Genomic DNA, 16,915 nt, shown 5'->3' with positions numbered 1-16,915 from the left:
TGCTCCAGAAGGAAAAACAATGCATTAAGAGCAAGGGGGTGAAAACTTTTGAACAGAATGAAGATGTGTACATTTTTCTTATTTTGCCTAAATATCATTTTTTTTTTTTTAGTACTGCCCTTCAGCAGAAGCTACAGAAGATACTCATATGTTCCCCATGACAAAATAAATTAAATTTACCCTGACCTTCAAATTCAAAAATTTTTCTTAATGCATCATGTTTCCTTCTGAAGCATCACTGAAGTCCCTCAGTTTTTCTCAATGTGAAAAGATGGATCTCAAAATCACACAGTCATTTTTGGAAAGTGTACAAATACACAAAAATACTGAAAAACCAAAGAATTTGTGGGACTCTTCTGAAGAACAGCAGTCAGTTTAACTGTTCAGGACAAACAAGGGACTCATAAACAACTATCACTAAACAAGCAAACAAACAAACAAAAAAACACAGCTGTGGATCATTCAGGTAACAACACAGTATTAAGAATCAGGTGTATGTAAACTTTTGAACAGGGTCAATTTTATAAATTCAACTATTATTTTCTCTTACGGACTATATGTAAACCAAAGTCCCTTTAAGGGTATTCTATAGTCTTTGATGTAAACGTCTTTTATGTGAAAAATCTTATTCAGGTCAGTACTAAATAAAAAAAATAACATGCAATTTGTATGATCCTTCTTTAATAATTAACATTTTGCAGATTCTGCAAGATGTATGTAAACTTTTGACTTCAACTGTAATTATATGTTAATATATAGTTATTATATATAATTAGTTGTTATATTATCAGTAAGTAAAATATGACAAAGTTTGCTGCTACCACAGTTTGCTATGGGAGTATGCTATACTGGAAGTACGCTGAGAAATACATAGGCAGTAGGCGTCCTTTATCAGCTTATCGAATCATCCAGGATTTTAATATCGGTGCATCAGAGAGGTTGGAAATCATTTGAATATTCAATGTTTTGGGAGAAAAAAAAAAACCCTGGAATATATGACTATGTTCATATTTACAGTTTCTGTATTTCTCCCATCTAAGATGATATAACTAGTGTGACAACTTCAGGATTTTCATATCATACATTTTTGAATTATAGACTGAGCTGAGCCTACTTCTAAATAAGCACAAATGTCTTACTCGTTCCTCCCTCAGTTTTATAAGCAGTTGCATATTCTGTCTGTCCTTGACATTTAAGAAAGCACCAAGAGAGGCATTTGAGAAGTGAAAAAAAATAAAAAACCAACTCGACGTAATGAGCTCAGTGGCTGTTAGGATGCCAGACAAAAGCAGGATTACACCTTAGTTAGATCACGGGTTTGGAAACAATCATTTATTTAGGTCGCTGTACAAAGAGATGCTGAAAATAAATACAAATAGAGCGTAAATAGCTTTCATGCACTCGAAGGAAAACAGCTTGTGTTGTTCCACAGCTTCCTCGTGCAGCATAATCTTTGTATCTAATGTGTTTTCGCTCTTTCTAATTTGATACGGCAGCACATCACGTAGCCCAGTCCGGTTTCACTCCCACAGAGCTGGACATGATGAGAGGAAAATCAGGCCAGGGGATCGCTTGTACGTGCTGGATAAATCCGTTTATAATCTCAGCCTATGGGGACTAAAGGTGATACTCTTTGCATTGAAGCGTCCGAGCTCTTAGTGATCTAATGAGGATGACGTGGACAGTGTGGAGGTCAGGGTCACAGCATCATCTGCTCTCGTGCTGCTGTCACTCACTCAACCTCACACTAGATTGTTCCTCTTAAAGGGGTAGCTCACCTAAAAAAACGTCATCATTTACTCACCCTCTTGTGGTTCCAAACATGCATGTTTCTTCTGTGGAACACATAAGAAGATATTTAAGAGACGAGACATGTCTTTTGTTGTTGTTGTTGTTGTTGTTGTTGTTGTTGTTTTAGGGCTGTCACAATTTCTCAATTAAATTCGAGAACTCAATTTTTTTTAAAAACCTCAATTGAATTTTGCCCGTGTCAAGTAAGCGGCAAAAAAACCAAAAGTGCCGCATTCCGTCAACAAACGTATTATTAGACTGTTTTCCAAGGTTTGATGATATGAAACCTATTTAAAAATCATAATAAGATTTTAACAAACGCTACGATTAAATTAAATAAACATGCATTGCAGGTTTAATCTATGCGTTTTAATGATTTACATGTGTGTAGGTTGTGTATGTGCATCTCAGAGCAGCTCTGTTCACAGTAAATGCTGCTCCACATAAACTGTTATCATCATTGAAGGTTAAAAATGCAGTTTCCATGCAGCTTTAACGGGCTCTACGTAATCCCAGTTGAGGAATAACGGTTTTATCTAGTAAAATGATTAACATTTTCTATAAAAATTTACAATTTATATACTTACCTGTATACTTACTCTGGTTTAAGATAGTTGAGGTCACTGCACACTCCGAAATTTTCATATGCGTTTTTCGTATTTGTAATCCTAAAAATTCGTCATGCACAGAAACCTTGCACACTTAGTCTGATGCGTGTTAATTCATCCGTTGCAAAAAAAATCACATAACAATACAAAATAGAATGATTTTGTTGTCCACTCTTTTCTTAGAAAGAGAAAAAGATATAGAAGAACGAGAGAATACTTTTTATGCACACCTCCTTATTAATGAGCTGCGGAATTATCCCGGGTGATTGAAAGTTTACTTCAGGTAGTCAGTAAACCTTGGTGCTTTGCTAGCATTACTGAAGCCACTTATTATAAAGAAGCCCACTAATTTCTGTAAACTCAGTGTTCAAGGACCTTTACAGTGCTTTGTGCTGCGAGACGAAGTGGATGAACTTGTCAGATGCAATTCTGGATTTTGGCGTTTGCTTGTACGGTGGCTCTGAACAGACAAAACACCTCTCAAAATGCTTGCTACGGATGCAAAAAGCACAAAAAATCGATCCCAATCCAAATTTTTTGTTATGACGGACTTAAATTTCGGAGGCAGTGTGCAAACGTGATTGACATAACGTGAGGTTGTATTTATTTTTTAACGTGCGAAAAAATTCGGACTCAGTGTGCAATAAACGAAGGTCATGCGAAAAACGGAAAAAAAAATCAGAAAAATGTTTCGTCCGAATTTTTCCGCAATTTTCGCACTGCGGAGCTAGACAAGATGAGCGTTTGTGGTTAAAAAGTGTTTAAATATTAGTTTTTTTTTAAGAAAATGACAGATTGTTTTGTTAGATAAGACCCTTATTCCTTGACTGGGATCGTTTAGAGCCTATTGAAGCTCCATTTAAACTGTATTTTTAGCCTTCAGTCTAATGAGCACCATTGAAATCCACTCTGGAGAAAAATCCTGGAATGTTTTCCTCAAAAATGTACTTTCTTTGTCACTGAAGAAAATAAGACATGGATATCTTGGATGACATGGGGGTGAGTAAATGATTATTCTGAAATTTTTATTCTGAAAGTGGAGTAATCCTTTAAGAAATTGAATGGCTGTAGCATTTCTGTCCTCAAGAAATGGCCAAATGTTAAAAAAGTGGACATTTGAATTACAGGAACAGCAGGAGAGTGAATAAGTGATGACAAAAATATGATTTTTAACTGAACTATCTCTTAAAAGACAGGAACTTCCGAGGTGTTGGACTCTTCCCTTTATCTGTCATGTTGATTTTAAATCTGATAAATGATGTTTGAGGTTCAATGCACTAATAAAAGTCAATCCAATCAGCAATAAAGTTGTTTACTCTTCTAGGACTGTGAAACATCTCCGAGAATAAATTAATCATGTAAGGTCAAGTATGTCCTTTGGCTGTGTGGCTAATGTGACTAATTCCATCTGTTTCTTTTTTTCCATAAGTTTGTTTTTGTGAAGCGAATCGCATTAGCATGCAGTTCTTTCATTTGGATGCACGATAATGACCTCGTTTTCAAAAGAGAACCGCCGCTGTGCGCGGTAATTAAGTGTTAAAATTGATTGCTAGTCAAAAGGTTGTCTCAAAGGATATCAACCACTAGATCCAAACTCAAAAATAACATCACACCATGGATGGGGCTTACGGAGGAATTTTGGGATGAGCAATTTGAGAAAATCCCAAACAGATCCACCGCCAATCAGATCATGACCCGTTACAAAACGGCAAGCGCAACAGTCTTCGGCTGAAAATTAAAGCTAATGCTCTGAAGTTGACTTTTTGCGTTTGTATTTTGCCAGTGCCGTCTTTCTGGGGACTAGTTAACACTGCCTGGAACCTGTGTGCGATTGGGAAGAGACAGTCGCCTGTCAACATCGAAACCAGTCGAATGATTTTTGACCCCTTCCTCAATCCGCTACGGCTCAATGCAGGGCAACGTAAGGTAAGTCCTAAAAAAGAGCTCTTTCATAAATATAACACAGCCACTGTATATGATCCTTCTATAATATCTGTTTTATGTCATTAAATAGCTATTTTTTCACCATGGTAGAAGATGGACAGTCACACATTATTCACTTTAAACCACTGTCCCATAATTCACTAGGATTTTGAGAAGATAGGGTCACACAGCATAACCCCAGCTTAACGGTCCATTTGTCAAATCTAATCACATTCTGTATTTACTTCTGTGGCTGTTGTTTAGACAGCGAGTTATTTTGTTTTTTGTCACATTGGATGGCTTTCTTATACACCTCTATTGGCCAGTGAAGCGGCTCCTCAATTATTTTTGCCAAGCACAACAGTGAAGCTTTCCAAATTAAGCCTTTGAAGATAGCTAATGCTCCACGACTGTTAGTTTGTTACATTGGTGCCGTAATGAGATCGCTAATTTTCTCCAGCGTGCGAAATTGCTTGCCATTTGCTTTCAATAAGGTGCACCTGCAGTCAGTCAGAGGATTAGTGTGACTAAACTCATTTACAAGACACAAATCCAGTGTTTGATTATCAATGGTTGGTATACATCAGATATCGCCCTGACCTCTACAGGGATTCGGGTGGTTGTTGTCATACAGATCTTGAGCCCTAAGGGGGATTTATTCCACAGAGCGGGAGGGAAAGGAAGGAGTTAATTCCTCATTTAACATCCTGTTTTATGATTAATGCTGCTGTGCATCTGCTGGGGGAGATTAGGCAGGCTCACCATCTGTGCTGACAGGGGCTGTCAGTGAAGAATTCTCCAGTGAAGCTCCAAGAGGTTGTGGTTATGGATGATACACCGTAGTTCATCTTCGCTCAATAATACATTAGTACCCTAGACTTAGTCAGGAGGCTGAAATAAAAGTGTGCTGCTGTTTTCCTCTGGCGGTTTTTCTGCTCTTATTTCAAGAGACCCAATTACATTTATGTATGCATTGCTCCTTTGAGCGTGTTATGACTGTGCTCTCTCTGTGTTGGGAGTTGCATGTTATTCCTAGAGAAAATTCCATTGGAGACCTAAATGTTCTCCATGAAGTCAAGCCCGTTTGATTGGTTGGCGGCATTGGCTACCGAAGGGCTGTTAAATAATGCAATTTATGCATGGAAACTCTAGGCTATAATGGAAAAGTTTATGGTCTCTTTTAGATGGACTAGCTATATGTGTAACCTGCAAGCGTTCATTTATTCAGTCTTAAAGCCTGGAATACACTACACGATTTTTGCCCTGATTTTCCTCTGATTTACAGTCTGGAGAAGTTGACGCCAATTGCCGAAATTCATAGCTAGTCTGCACTTTGAGATTTATACGTCATCTAAAAGCTAAATAAATAAGCACACCTTGATGTATTGACAATATTTGAGGGTGCAAAAAATCATAATAATGAGAAAATCGCCTTTAAAGTTGTCTAAATTAAGTTCTTAGCAATGCATATTACTCATCAAAAATTAAGTTTTGATATATTCACGGTAGAAAATTTACAAAATATCTTCATTGAACTTAATATCCTAATGATTTTTGGCATAAAAGCAGCTTTTAAATACTAACAATTATAAAAGGTGCACAGTGTCATTCACAAAAACACTAAACACACAATATTGTTTCGTAAAAATGAGAATCGATTAAAATCAAGAAATTTACATTTTATTTTACCCAGCCCTACTTGTTATTTGTTAACTAAACTATTAAAAATGTTTTTGTAAATTGAAGTAAAGCTGAAACAAAATATAAATATTTGCTGAAAATGTTTAACTTAAATTCAAATTAGAAATATTTCCTTTCCAACTGAAATAAAATAAGTTTATTTAAAAGTGTTAGAAATTACTAAAGCTAAAACTGACATAACTACAAATTAAAGCTAAATAGAAATATTAAAATAACAAAAATGACAAAACCACATAATTATACAGTGTGGAAAATAATTATTTGATCCCCTGCTGATATTGTACGTTTGCCCACTGACAAAGAAATGATCAGTCTATAATTTTAATGGTAGGTTTATTTTAACTGTGAGAGACGCATTTCAAAAAGGTTACGGTTTGATTTGCATTTTAATGAGTGAAATAAATACTTGATCCCCTATCAATCAGCAAGATTTCTGTCTCGCATGTGTCTTCTGTACTGGTAACAAACTGAGATTAAGAGCACTCTCTTAAAGGGAGTGCTCCTAATCTCAGTTTGTTACCTGTACAAAAGACACCTGTGAGCCAGAAAACTCTTCACCATGGCCAAGACCAAAGAGCTGTCCAAGGATGTCAGGGACAAGATTGTTGAACTACACAAGGCTGCAAGACCATCGACAAGCAGTTTGGGGAGAAGGTGACAACAGTTGGTGCGATTATTCGCAAATGAAGGAAACACAAAATAACTGTCAATCTCTCTCAGTCTGGGGCTCCATCAAAGATCTCACCTTGTGGAGTTTCAATGATCATGAGAACGGTGAGGAATCAGCCCAGAACTATACTGGAGGACCAAGAAAACAATTGGTAACACACTACGCTGTGAAGGACTGAAATCCTGCAGCACCCACAAGGTCCCTCTGCTCAAGAAAGCACATGTACAGGCCCGTCTGAAGTTTGCCAATGAACATACGAATGATTCAGAGGAGAACTGGGTGAAAGTGTTGTGGTCAGATGAGACCAAAATCAAGCTTTTGTCATCAACTCAACTCGCCGTGTTTGGAGGAGGAGGAATGCTGTCTATGACCCCAAGAACACCATCCCCACCCTCAAACATGGAGGTGGAAACATTATGCTTTGGGGGTGTTTTTCTACTAAGAGGAAGGGACAACTACACTGCATCAAAGGGACGATAGATGGGGCCATGTACCATCAAATCTTGGGTGAGAACTAGAGGCTGACATTTTTTCGGGAATCCCACAGGATGGGAGTCATCCTTGCTATTAATCACGGGATTGGGACGGTACAGGATAAAATATTAACGGGAGCAGACGGGAGCGGGAATCAACCAATAGGAAAGACGACAAAAAAAGAAAAAAGGAAATGTAGCAGAATAGTAGGCAGATTTTGGGACATACTACTTCGTCTTTCACTGTTTAAACTGCCCTGTTAGTTAACATCATCTACATTTCGTTAAATTTGATTTCCTACCATATTAGAGAGAAATGAAGAGGCATTTTCTTTCAGGAGTCTTTCATGCCGAGAACTCTGCTCGTGTTTGCATAATGATGCATTTAAAAAGTTAATGACCAAACCTATCATTATAAAATTTCATAATGTTTCTGCACATTAAATATAACACGGATAACATTAAATAAATATTTTTTATTAGGTTACACATTGATTATTTATCACTTAAACCCCTTTCTCTACTTGTCCGTTGGTAGCGCATATCCGCCATGTTTGTAGTTTTTTAACACTTTTTATGCGTGTTTGTAGTTCTAATCAAATTCTCGTTCACCTCACAATGTGTTGTGAGCAATATTAGCCATTAGAGTGCGCATTGATCTGCAATTCAAATTCTGAAGTTAAGTAGACCATCCGGGAAACTTTGGAATACTTTTTTAAAACATACTACGATTTGGGACATACTAATTCTATTTTCGAACACTATTTAGGACGGATGGTATGCAAATTGGGACGCAGCATATAAATGTTTATAAATGTAAACTATAAATGTATTGTTTACTCAACAAAAAATGAGTAAAATGCAGCTTTATATGTTGTTTGGGTTTATTAAACTATTGTAGACATGGTGTGTGAACTACTGTTTTCTTTTATTTGCTGTCTCCGGTTTCTAGATTTTCTCCAGAAAATCTAGAAACAGGGGCTCAGCAGCTGGTCTAAAACAGGATGGGAAGCAGGTAAAATCATATGTATTACCTAAACACTAAATGAAGAAAAAAATATATGGGAGCGGGAGTCATTTTAAACGGGAGCGGGATGGGAGTGGGAGTCATTTTACCGGGAGCAGGATGGGACGGGATTATTTTTTAAACTTTGGTCTGGGAGTGGGACGGGACAAGATTTCTTTATATGGGAGTGGGACGGGACAGGAGTGAAAATCCACTCCCGTGTCATCCTCTAGTGAGAACCTCCTTTCCTCACTGAAAATGGGTTGTGGATGGGTATTCCAGCATGACAGTGACCCAAAACACACGGCCAAGCCAACAAAGGAGTGGCTCAAGAAGAAGCACATTAAGGTCCTGGAGTGGCCTAGAAATCTGTGGAGAAGCTGAAGGTTCGAGTTGCCAAAATTCAGCCTCAAAACCTTAATGACATGGAGAGGATCTGCCTAACCTACCATTAAAATTATATACTGCTCATTTCTTTGTCAGTGGGCAAACATACAAAATCAGCAGGGGATAAAATTATTATTTTCCCCACAGTAACTAATACTAAGCATATATATTTTATACATATTTTAAATTTTTTTAATAAGTAATACAAAAATAACACTGGTAAGATATAAAGTTGCAGTTCTGAGAGATCAAGTTTCAATTAAAAACAGTCACAAATAAAAAAAAATTCAGTCAGAAAAAAATGTGCAAAATTGTACCCTTAGGGGTACAACAGCTTGTTATTGGACCAGTACACTTAAAGGGACACCTGTCTAATTTCTTTACCCCTGAAGAGTGCTTAATATACCATAAGAGTACCATAAGAGTAAGGCACCAATATGTACCCTTTAGGGGGTAAAGATGTTACAAAGGTGTCCCACTGAGGGTACTGCACAAGTGACAAGCTGTTGTACCACAAAAAGTAGTTTTTGCACTTTTTTTCTGACGGTGTTTGTGAAATTAAATCAAAGTTTTGAGGAAAAAGTCACTTTTTCCTTTTTCTTCTCTGAGCTGGAAATGGGCTTCCGTCATCTCTTGAGTTTGGGTGGACAGTTGTGATTAATACTGTGAAAAATGAGTGTCATCCCTTGTACTGTACTTCAGCTTAAGTTGCCATTTTAATCTGAATTATTTCAGGGCTACAGTTCAGCGTGATCTTAATTACCTCTTTCTAAGAATTTATCCAGATGAGACGTCAAGCTAAATGTATTGCTCATTCGCGTGTTCCTGAGGGATCAGCAGTTCTTAAACTGTCTCCAGATCACAAATGAGCCAACTATATTCAACTAATTTGAAATCTCCCATTAGAATACATTCTTGAACGCTCTCACAGCTGTCGACGAAGACGTTCTGATCACTAGGGCGCCTTAACAAGACACATTTTGGTCTCAATTAGAAATCTTTAGCAGCAAAGTTACCACAAAGTAAAGACAAAGCATTCCAGGTGTTGTTGTCCATTTATAGCTTCTCGTTTTTCAGCTTCAGTGCGTTTGCTTCACAATTCCTACCTCAGCAGTTGCACCTGTCAACCAGGTTTACCTGGAAAAACCTCAGTCTGTTCATTACATTTGTGCCTGTTTTTCCAGGAATTCCCTATGCGTGAGGCACAATGTCCAACAGTGCGTATAATGTCTTTTAGCCTATCCAGGTGAAAACTGCATCACCTTTGTCCTCCCAAATGTATACACTGTAAACACGGAATCACTTAATATTGGTTCATCATGAATTGCAGAAAACATCTGATCTAGAAAATGTAGGGTTTCCATTGTGACAGTCTTCACTTAGAAATAGCTATTAAATTTCACAAAAACAGCAAGTAACACACTGAATAAAATGTGACATTTTCAGGTAAAAACATCTTGTAAAAAATAATCTGTTGTATTTACAACTTGTTTACAGCGCAGGTTTGTTTTTCAGGTCAGTGGAACGATGTATAACACGGGTCGACATGTGTCCCTGCGCCCAGACAAGTCACACCTGGTGAACATCTCTGGCGGGCCGCTGAGCTACAGCTACAGGCTGGAGGAGATCCGGCTTCACTTTGGCGCAGAGGACAGTCGGGGCTCTGAGCACCTGCTCAACGGCCAGGCCTTCCCTGGAGAGGTAAGGCAACATCAAGCATGGAAATGCATCACTTCTGTGGGATTCAATTAAACCTGTCTCCCTTCAAAGGCCTGGATGGGGCGACAAACCCTTGAAGTTCTGGCACTGAAGTTAATGAAGTAGGCAAAATTCAGAAGTTAGTCTCTTTTATCACTTCAGTTTTGCACCAGAAATAGAAAAAAATTACTTCCCTCAGACATTTTCCTTCGACAACATGAAACAGAGTTAGACAAAATACCACAATGAGATCTCATTTGAGCAGATCAGAGAGAAATATTCCAAAGCCCAGTGAACTGTTGCAACTTTCACTAGCATGATAAATTTGTGATTTCTCATAAAATGTGCGTATTGTGCAGTGTCACTGAGTTTGCATTAATAGTCTTTTTTATTCAGGATTAAAGGCCAAAGTCAGGATTATGGAAATTCCTATCTTAAGACGTGATTGTGCTTTAAGAAGGGACTAAATAAAACCGTAAAGCAATGGGCCGTCTATCAGATTGTACAGTCTGATATGAATTGTTTTTTTGCTGGAAATATATATTTTTATAGTAATAAAAAACCACATTCATCATAGTAGGTCTTCTTAAAGCTTTTGTGGAGCTTAGCTTTTGACTCTTTTTGTTTGTCTGAATTTGTTCAACTATTAAAAATCATATTAAAAATGCAATGCTTACATACAGTGACTTGAATAAACTGCTTATAAGATTAGCATGTCATTTCAGACGAATACAATTAGAGGACTTTGAAGCTTTATAATGGCAGTGAATGGGTGTTGAGATTTTGAAGTCCAATAAAGTGTATCCATCCATCATAAAAAAGTGCTCCACACAGCTCCCGGTGGTTAATCAAGGCCTTCTGAAATGAATCGATGCGTTTGTGTAAGGAAAATATTCATATTTAAAACTTTATAAACCGTAATCTCAAACCTTGATGTGACGAACATTGAAGCAACGTGAAGAGAGCAAAAGAAAAACACCGGTCACAAATTAGAAGTACAAAATGAGGATTTGTGAAGAAAAATGATGGAGGAAACTAAAACTTTGCTGTAAACAAAACTTGGTTCTCACAAGACTAGCATATTCTCACCGGAGCTTACACTATATGACAGTTATGCAAATTTAAGTATTAAATATGGATTTTTTTACACAAATGCAGCGATTCTCTTCAGAAGGTCTTTATTAACACCTAGAGCTGTGTGGAGTACTTTTTATAATGGATGGATGCACTTAATTGGACTTCAAAATCTCAACACCCATTCACTGCCATTATAAAGAATGGAAGAGCCAGGACATTTTTTAATATAACTCCGATTGTATTCATCTGAAAAAAGAAAGCCATATAGACCTATGATGACTTGAGGGTGAGTAATGGGCTAATTAAAATTTTGAGTGAACTATCCCTTTAATGTAAAACAAGAGACAGTTTTCAAACTGTCAAGATCACCAATTTGTGCCAGAAATATCAAATAATTTTAATACGTTTAGACTTTATCTTATTGTGGGGCAAAGATGTGCATCCCTCTATGATCCCCACCTCACCTCTGATTTCACTGAAGTCAGCAGCTTCACTTCATTTTCCTAATCCAAATGAGGTTATATGGGCAGCAGCTTTCCAACAACTTCATTTTGAAGCTGACAAGCAAGCTCATTATAACTGATGACTGAAGCATATTTTCTAATGAGTTCCAATGCAATTTTGAGCCACCGAAAATTAAGCAGCAGCTTTCCTGGCTTCCATCTCTCTGATTTCATTGAGCTGCGCTGAAAGAACGATAAAGCAGGATGGAGGAGCATAAAGGAGCTTCGTAATGGTCCCATTAACAATTCATTAACAATTTATACACAACACACAGCAAAATATTTATACAGATTAATGTACTGACCCTCATTACAGTGTCGCACGAGATTACAAGCTGACACAATGGAAGTTAATGGAGTTATATGCAGTCATATTCGTATAATGCATGAGCATATTTTATGCATTATGGACCTTGTTTTTTTGTTTTAAGTATAGCACAGCCAGATACACAATCACAATGTTTTTGGCTCGGTTCACAGTTAGCAGGTGTTTGTTATCCAAGGTGCTTTTTTTAAACGGGAAATCATGCTTCTTCTTTTTTCATTTCACAGGTGCAGCTCATCCATTATAATCAGGATTTGTATTTAAACTACAGTGATGCCGTCCGGAGTCCTAATGGAATAGCAGTTGTCTCTATCTTCATGAAGGTTAGTAGTCTCAGCTTCTTTAAATTCATTAATTAAACTGCTTTAATCTTTAGCAAACATTATATAGATTTAAGAGATCAGAAGTTCATGTCCAGTCAGATAGGAAAGTGCACAAATTAACATGCCATTAAAGTGCTTGAATGTAAATTATTGATTTGTTTTTGTAAGCATTATATAATATATTAATGTTATTCATTTTAATTTTGCATGCAAGGAATTTAAAGCAATCTTACTTAAACTATTAATTAAGGATTTTAATAATACAGTAGAATTAACTCTTAGATTAGTTTTTAAACAGTTTTTGCTCAAATGTATTTTGCTCCAATTCTAAAAATAGTTTAATAATGGGTAATACAACAAAAAAAAGTCAGACTGCAGTATTCTGCATCAATTGTTTCATATCATCTACATTCATTATGCATCAATCCTGCTCTTGTTTCTTGAAGGAAACAAACAATTCCTTTTTAAGCAAATCCACATAACATTTAAATCATTTATATGAATCTAAATGATTTAAAACAAAGTTTACTTCATGACAAATGAGAATCACATTTTTGATGGGTGCAAAATGAATAAAATGCTTTTCTGAGAAACAGGGGTTTGTGGGCCCCAGGTGCATTTTGCATCCGTCAGCCCTGTTTGTAGGTATTCAGGTACAGAAACGGCATAATCAAATGTAAAATAGTATTGCATAGTCTTCACTGTATAAATTAAATATAAATTAACTCTTGTTAAAACTACAAAAGTTATTCAGTCAAGAGCAGTGAGTGATTGTCTCTTTTTTTTCTTGGATTCACATTAAAGGAGTAGTTCACTTTCAGAACAAAAATTTACAGATAATGTACTCACCCCCTTGTCATCCAAGATGTTCATGTCTTTCTTTCTTCAGTCGTAAAGAAATTATGTTTTTTGTCCTGAAATGTGAAAACATTTCAGGATTTCTCTCCATTTAATGGACTTCTATGGTGCCCCCGAGTTTGAACTTCCAAAATGCAGCTTTAAATGCAGCTTCAAAGGCCTCTAAATGATCCCAGCCGAGGAAGAAGAGTCTTATCTAGTGAAACGATCGATTATTTTCTAAAAACATTTACAATTGATATACTTTTTAATCCCTACACAGAGGACACACAGAGCTAGACAAGACGAGCATTTGGGGTTAAAAGTATATAAATTGTAATTTATTTTAGAAAATAACCGATTGTTTTGCTAGATAAGACCCATCTTTCCTCGGCTGTGATCGTTTAGAGCCCTTTGAAGCTACATTTAAACTGCAACTCGGGGGGAACCATAGAAGTCCATTATATGGAGAGAAATCCTGAAATGTTTTCCTCAAAAAACATAATTTCCTTACGGCTGAAGAAAGAAAGACATGAACATCTTGGATGACAAGGGGGTGAGTACATTATCTGTAAATCTTTGTTCTGAAAGTAAACTACTCCTTTAAGGACACCGACAGCAGCTGGAAAATTAGGCATGGTCACTTTAAGAGACAATGCATAGATCCAATATAATGTTACACATTTGTTTCCAATTTATTTCTTAACTGTATACATTCACTTAAGACATAACCAACAGTTACAATGCGAAGCAGTGGCCCATCAACTGTCCTGAGCGTCTTTCATGCTGGCCTCAGGCACTCAGTTGAAATCCCCCCACAGCCGTGGGCCCCTATAACCGTCACCAACTTTCTAGCGACAGCCCTGCTGAGAAAATTCGGGATGAAATATGACCATAAAAAGCTTTTTATTGTTCTGTCAGGACCACTATCGTCAAATGATAGATATTAGCATACAATTTTGATTTGGCGGGGTAGTTCTGTTCTGGCACAACTCCCTGCCCATTCATGCAGCATGTCATGAATGAGCAGGGAGAGCAGCAATAATAACCCCCCAGGGTAACCAGAACAGAACAAGCAGATATCATTAATGAACTTAATGATATTTTAAGTGTACACATAGATTGAGATAAAAGGAGACTGATTCAAGTGGAATCAGTAAACCAGGTCCTGACTGTCACAAAAGGAGGAGTTGGGGATGGAGGAGGGTGTTTGCTCCTGAGCAAGCGAAAAAGCTACTGAACACTAAATGCAGCCTTATATAAAAATGCTGTGATAGGAGTAGCATTCCTATAGGTAGATGTGATCAGCTGAGAGTCAGCTGATGCAAGCTTGACTCACGTGACCTGCCAGAACTAACGCTAGAAGCTTAATTTTTATTCAAAGTCATATCTTCATTATTAAACATCATCAAATGCATTGTGTGCTTGCAAGGTGCACTGTAAAAATTCTGACTGTAATGACCTAAGATGTACTTGATACTTGTATTTTTTTTTTTTTTTTTTTTTTTTTTTTGTTAACTTGCTATTCTTATGTTAAAGAGAGTTTACTTAAAAAAGAAAATTCTGCTATTAATTACTCACCCTCATGTTGTTCTAAACCTGTAAGACTTTTGTTCATCTTTGGAACACAAGATATTTTTGATGAAATCCAAGAGCTTTTTGACCCTGCATAGACAGCATCACAGCTGACACTCTCAAGGTCCAGAAACGTAGTAAGGACATTGTAAAAATGTCCATGTGACATGAGGGTTTCAACCTTAATTTTATGAAGCTATATGAGAATACTTTTTGTGAAATCTCCAGACATGTTTACGAAGACTTCTTCTGCTTGTATACAAGAGGCAGCGCATCTGGGTTCTACTTTAGACTGACACAGAAGAGAAGAAATTGTTGAATTTTGCACACAAAACCTATTCTCAAATTTTTATAACATTACGGTTGAACCACTGATGTCACATGGACTATTTTAACAATGTCCTTACTACTCTGGGCCTTGAACTTGTCAGTTGCTGTCTAGGCAGGGTCAGAAAGCTCTCAGATTTCATAAAAAAAAATCTTAATTTAAGTTACAAAGGTCTTACAGGTTTGGAATGACATGAGGGTAAGTAATTAATGACAGAATTTTCATTTTTGGGTGAACTATCTCTTAAAATCTTAAAAAATAAAATGTTTGTTATAACTTAAAAAGAGCTCTATGAAATATATTTCATTTCTTACATAAATTGTTCAATATTATGTTTTCTATGAGACATTTACAGCTAATGAAGAGCTGAACGTGCTTGATGTCTTGAACTGTTTAGCTTCACACACATGATTGCAAACAACAGTGTAAATAAAACTGGCAAATAGTCAATCCATATTAATTATTCATCTGTTAGTGCATGCTGGGAAAAGCGAGAATGGGATTGAATGAACCACTAATCCATTTTTTTCCAGAGCAGGCCTATTTAAATTAAAAATAAAATGCAATGCTCAGAGCTGCTCTGGAATCACTCATGTTCTTGTACAAGGCGAGACACTGCAGGTGAATAGGGTAAAAAATCTTTACTAATAGTTATCACCTTACTTACCCAGTTAATTGATTACACTGATAATTGCAAACCTTTTTTGTATTTCAAGTTTTCTAAAATGTTAGCTTTAAATATGCAAATGAGGCAGTATTTAATCACATTTATTGATCATTTGCATACACTTCTAGTACAAAAATCTAAACACTAGATGAAGTCAGTTACCAAATTCTAAACCTTCAGAATATAGACAGGACTAAAAATGTAAAGTCTGGTGTGTGTAAGTGTTACTGAAGTGGAGATTTATGGCCCTGTCAGTGTAGGAGAAAAAAACTAATTTTGATAAAACGGCCTTTAAAAATTTGTATTTTAATTTAAATCTATTTACACAAATACAGTGGTGTGAAAAAGTGTTGGCCCCCTTCCTGATTTTTTTTTTTTTTTTTTTTTGCATGTTTGTCACGTTTTAATGTTTCAGATCATCAAACAAATTTAAATATTAATCAAAGATAACACAAGTAAACACAACATGCAGTTTTTGAATGAAGTTTTTTATTATGAAGGGAAAACAAAATCCAAACCCACTTGGCCCTGTGTGAAAAAGTGTTTGCCCCCTAAACTTAATAACTGGTTGGGCCACCCTTAGCAGCAACAACTGCAATCAAGCGTTTGCGATAACTTGCAACGAGTCTGGAATACTTTTTGAAAGGTGTGTGTCCCATTACATCTGGCATAAAAGTTCAACTTTTATCTCATCAGTCCACAGAGTATTTTCCCAAAAGTCTTGGGGATCATCAAGATGTGTTCTGGCAAAACTGAGACGAGCCTTTATGTTCTTTTTGCTCAGCAGCGGTTTTTGTCTTGAAACTCTGCCATGCAGGCCATTTTTGCTCAGTCTCTTTCTTATGGTGGAGTCATGAACACTGACCTTAACTGAGGCAAGAGAGACCTGCAGTTCTTTAGATGTTGTTGTGGGGTCTTTTGTGACCTCTTGGATGAGTCGTCGCTGCGCTCTTGGGGTAATTTTGGTTGGCCGGCCACTCCTGGGAAGGGTCGCCACTGTTCCATGTTTTCGCCATTTGTGGA

The 16,915-nt window shown here is 36.8% G+C and overlaps 1 protein-coding gene across 1 annotated transcript in view; it reads left to right on the top strand.

Annotated features, from left to right (window-relative positions):
* ca10b (carbonic anhydrase Xb) overlaps positions 1 to 16,915 on the top strand; it is a 34,804-nt gene that overhangs the window by 12,097 nt on the left and 5,792 nt on the right. The window contains exons 3-5 of the mRNA XM_073835084.1: positions 4,183 to 4,325; positions 10,075 to 10,260; positions 12,390 to 12,485. Coding sequence (XP_073691185.1) covers positions 4,183 to 4,325; positions 10,075 to 10,260; positions 12,390 to 12,485 — 425 coding nt within the window. The remainder of the gene's footprint in view (positions 1 to 4,182; positions 4,326 to 10,074; positions 10,261 to 12,389; positions 12,486 to 16,915) is intronic.

Source organism: Garra rufa, chromosome 1 (genome assembly GCF_049309525.1).
Source record: "Garra rufa chromosome 1, GarRuf1.0, whole genome shotgun sequence".
Lineage (NCBI taxonomy): Eukaryota > Metazoa > Chordata > Actinopteri > Cypriniformes > Cyprinidae > Garra > Garra rufa.
The sequence above is the reverse complement of the archived record's forward strand: the minus strand, read 5'-3'. Positions and strand labels throughout refer to the sequence as shown.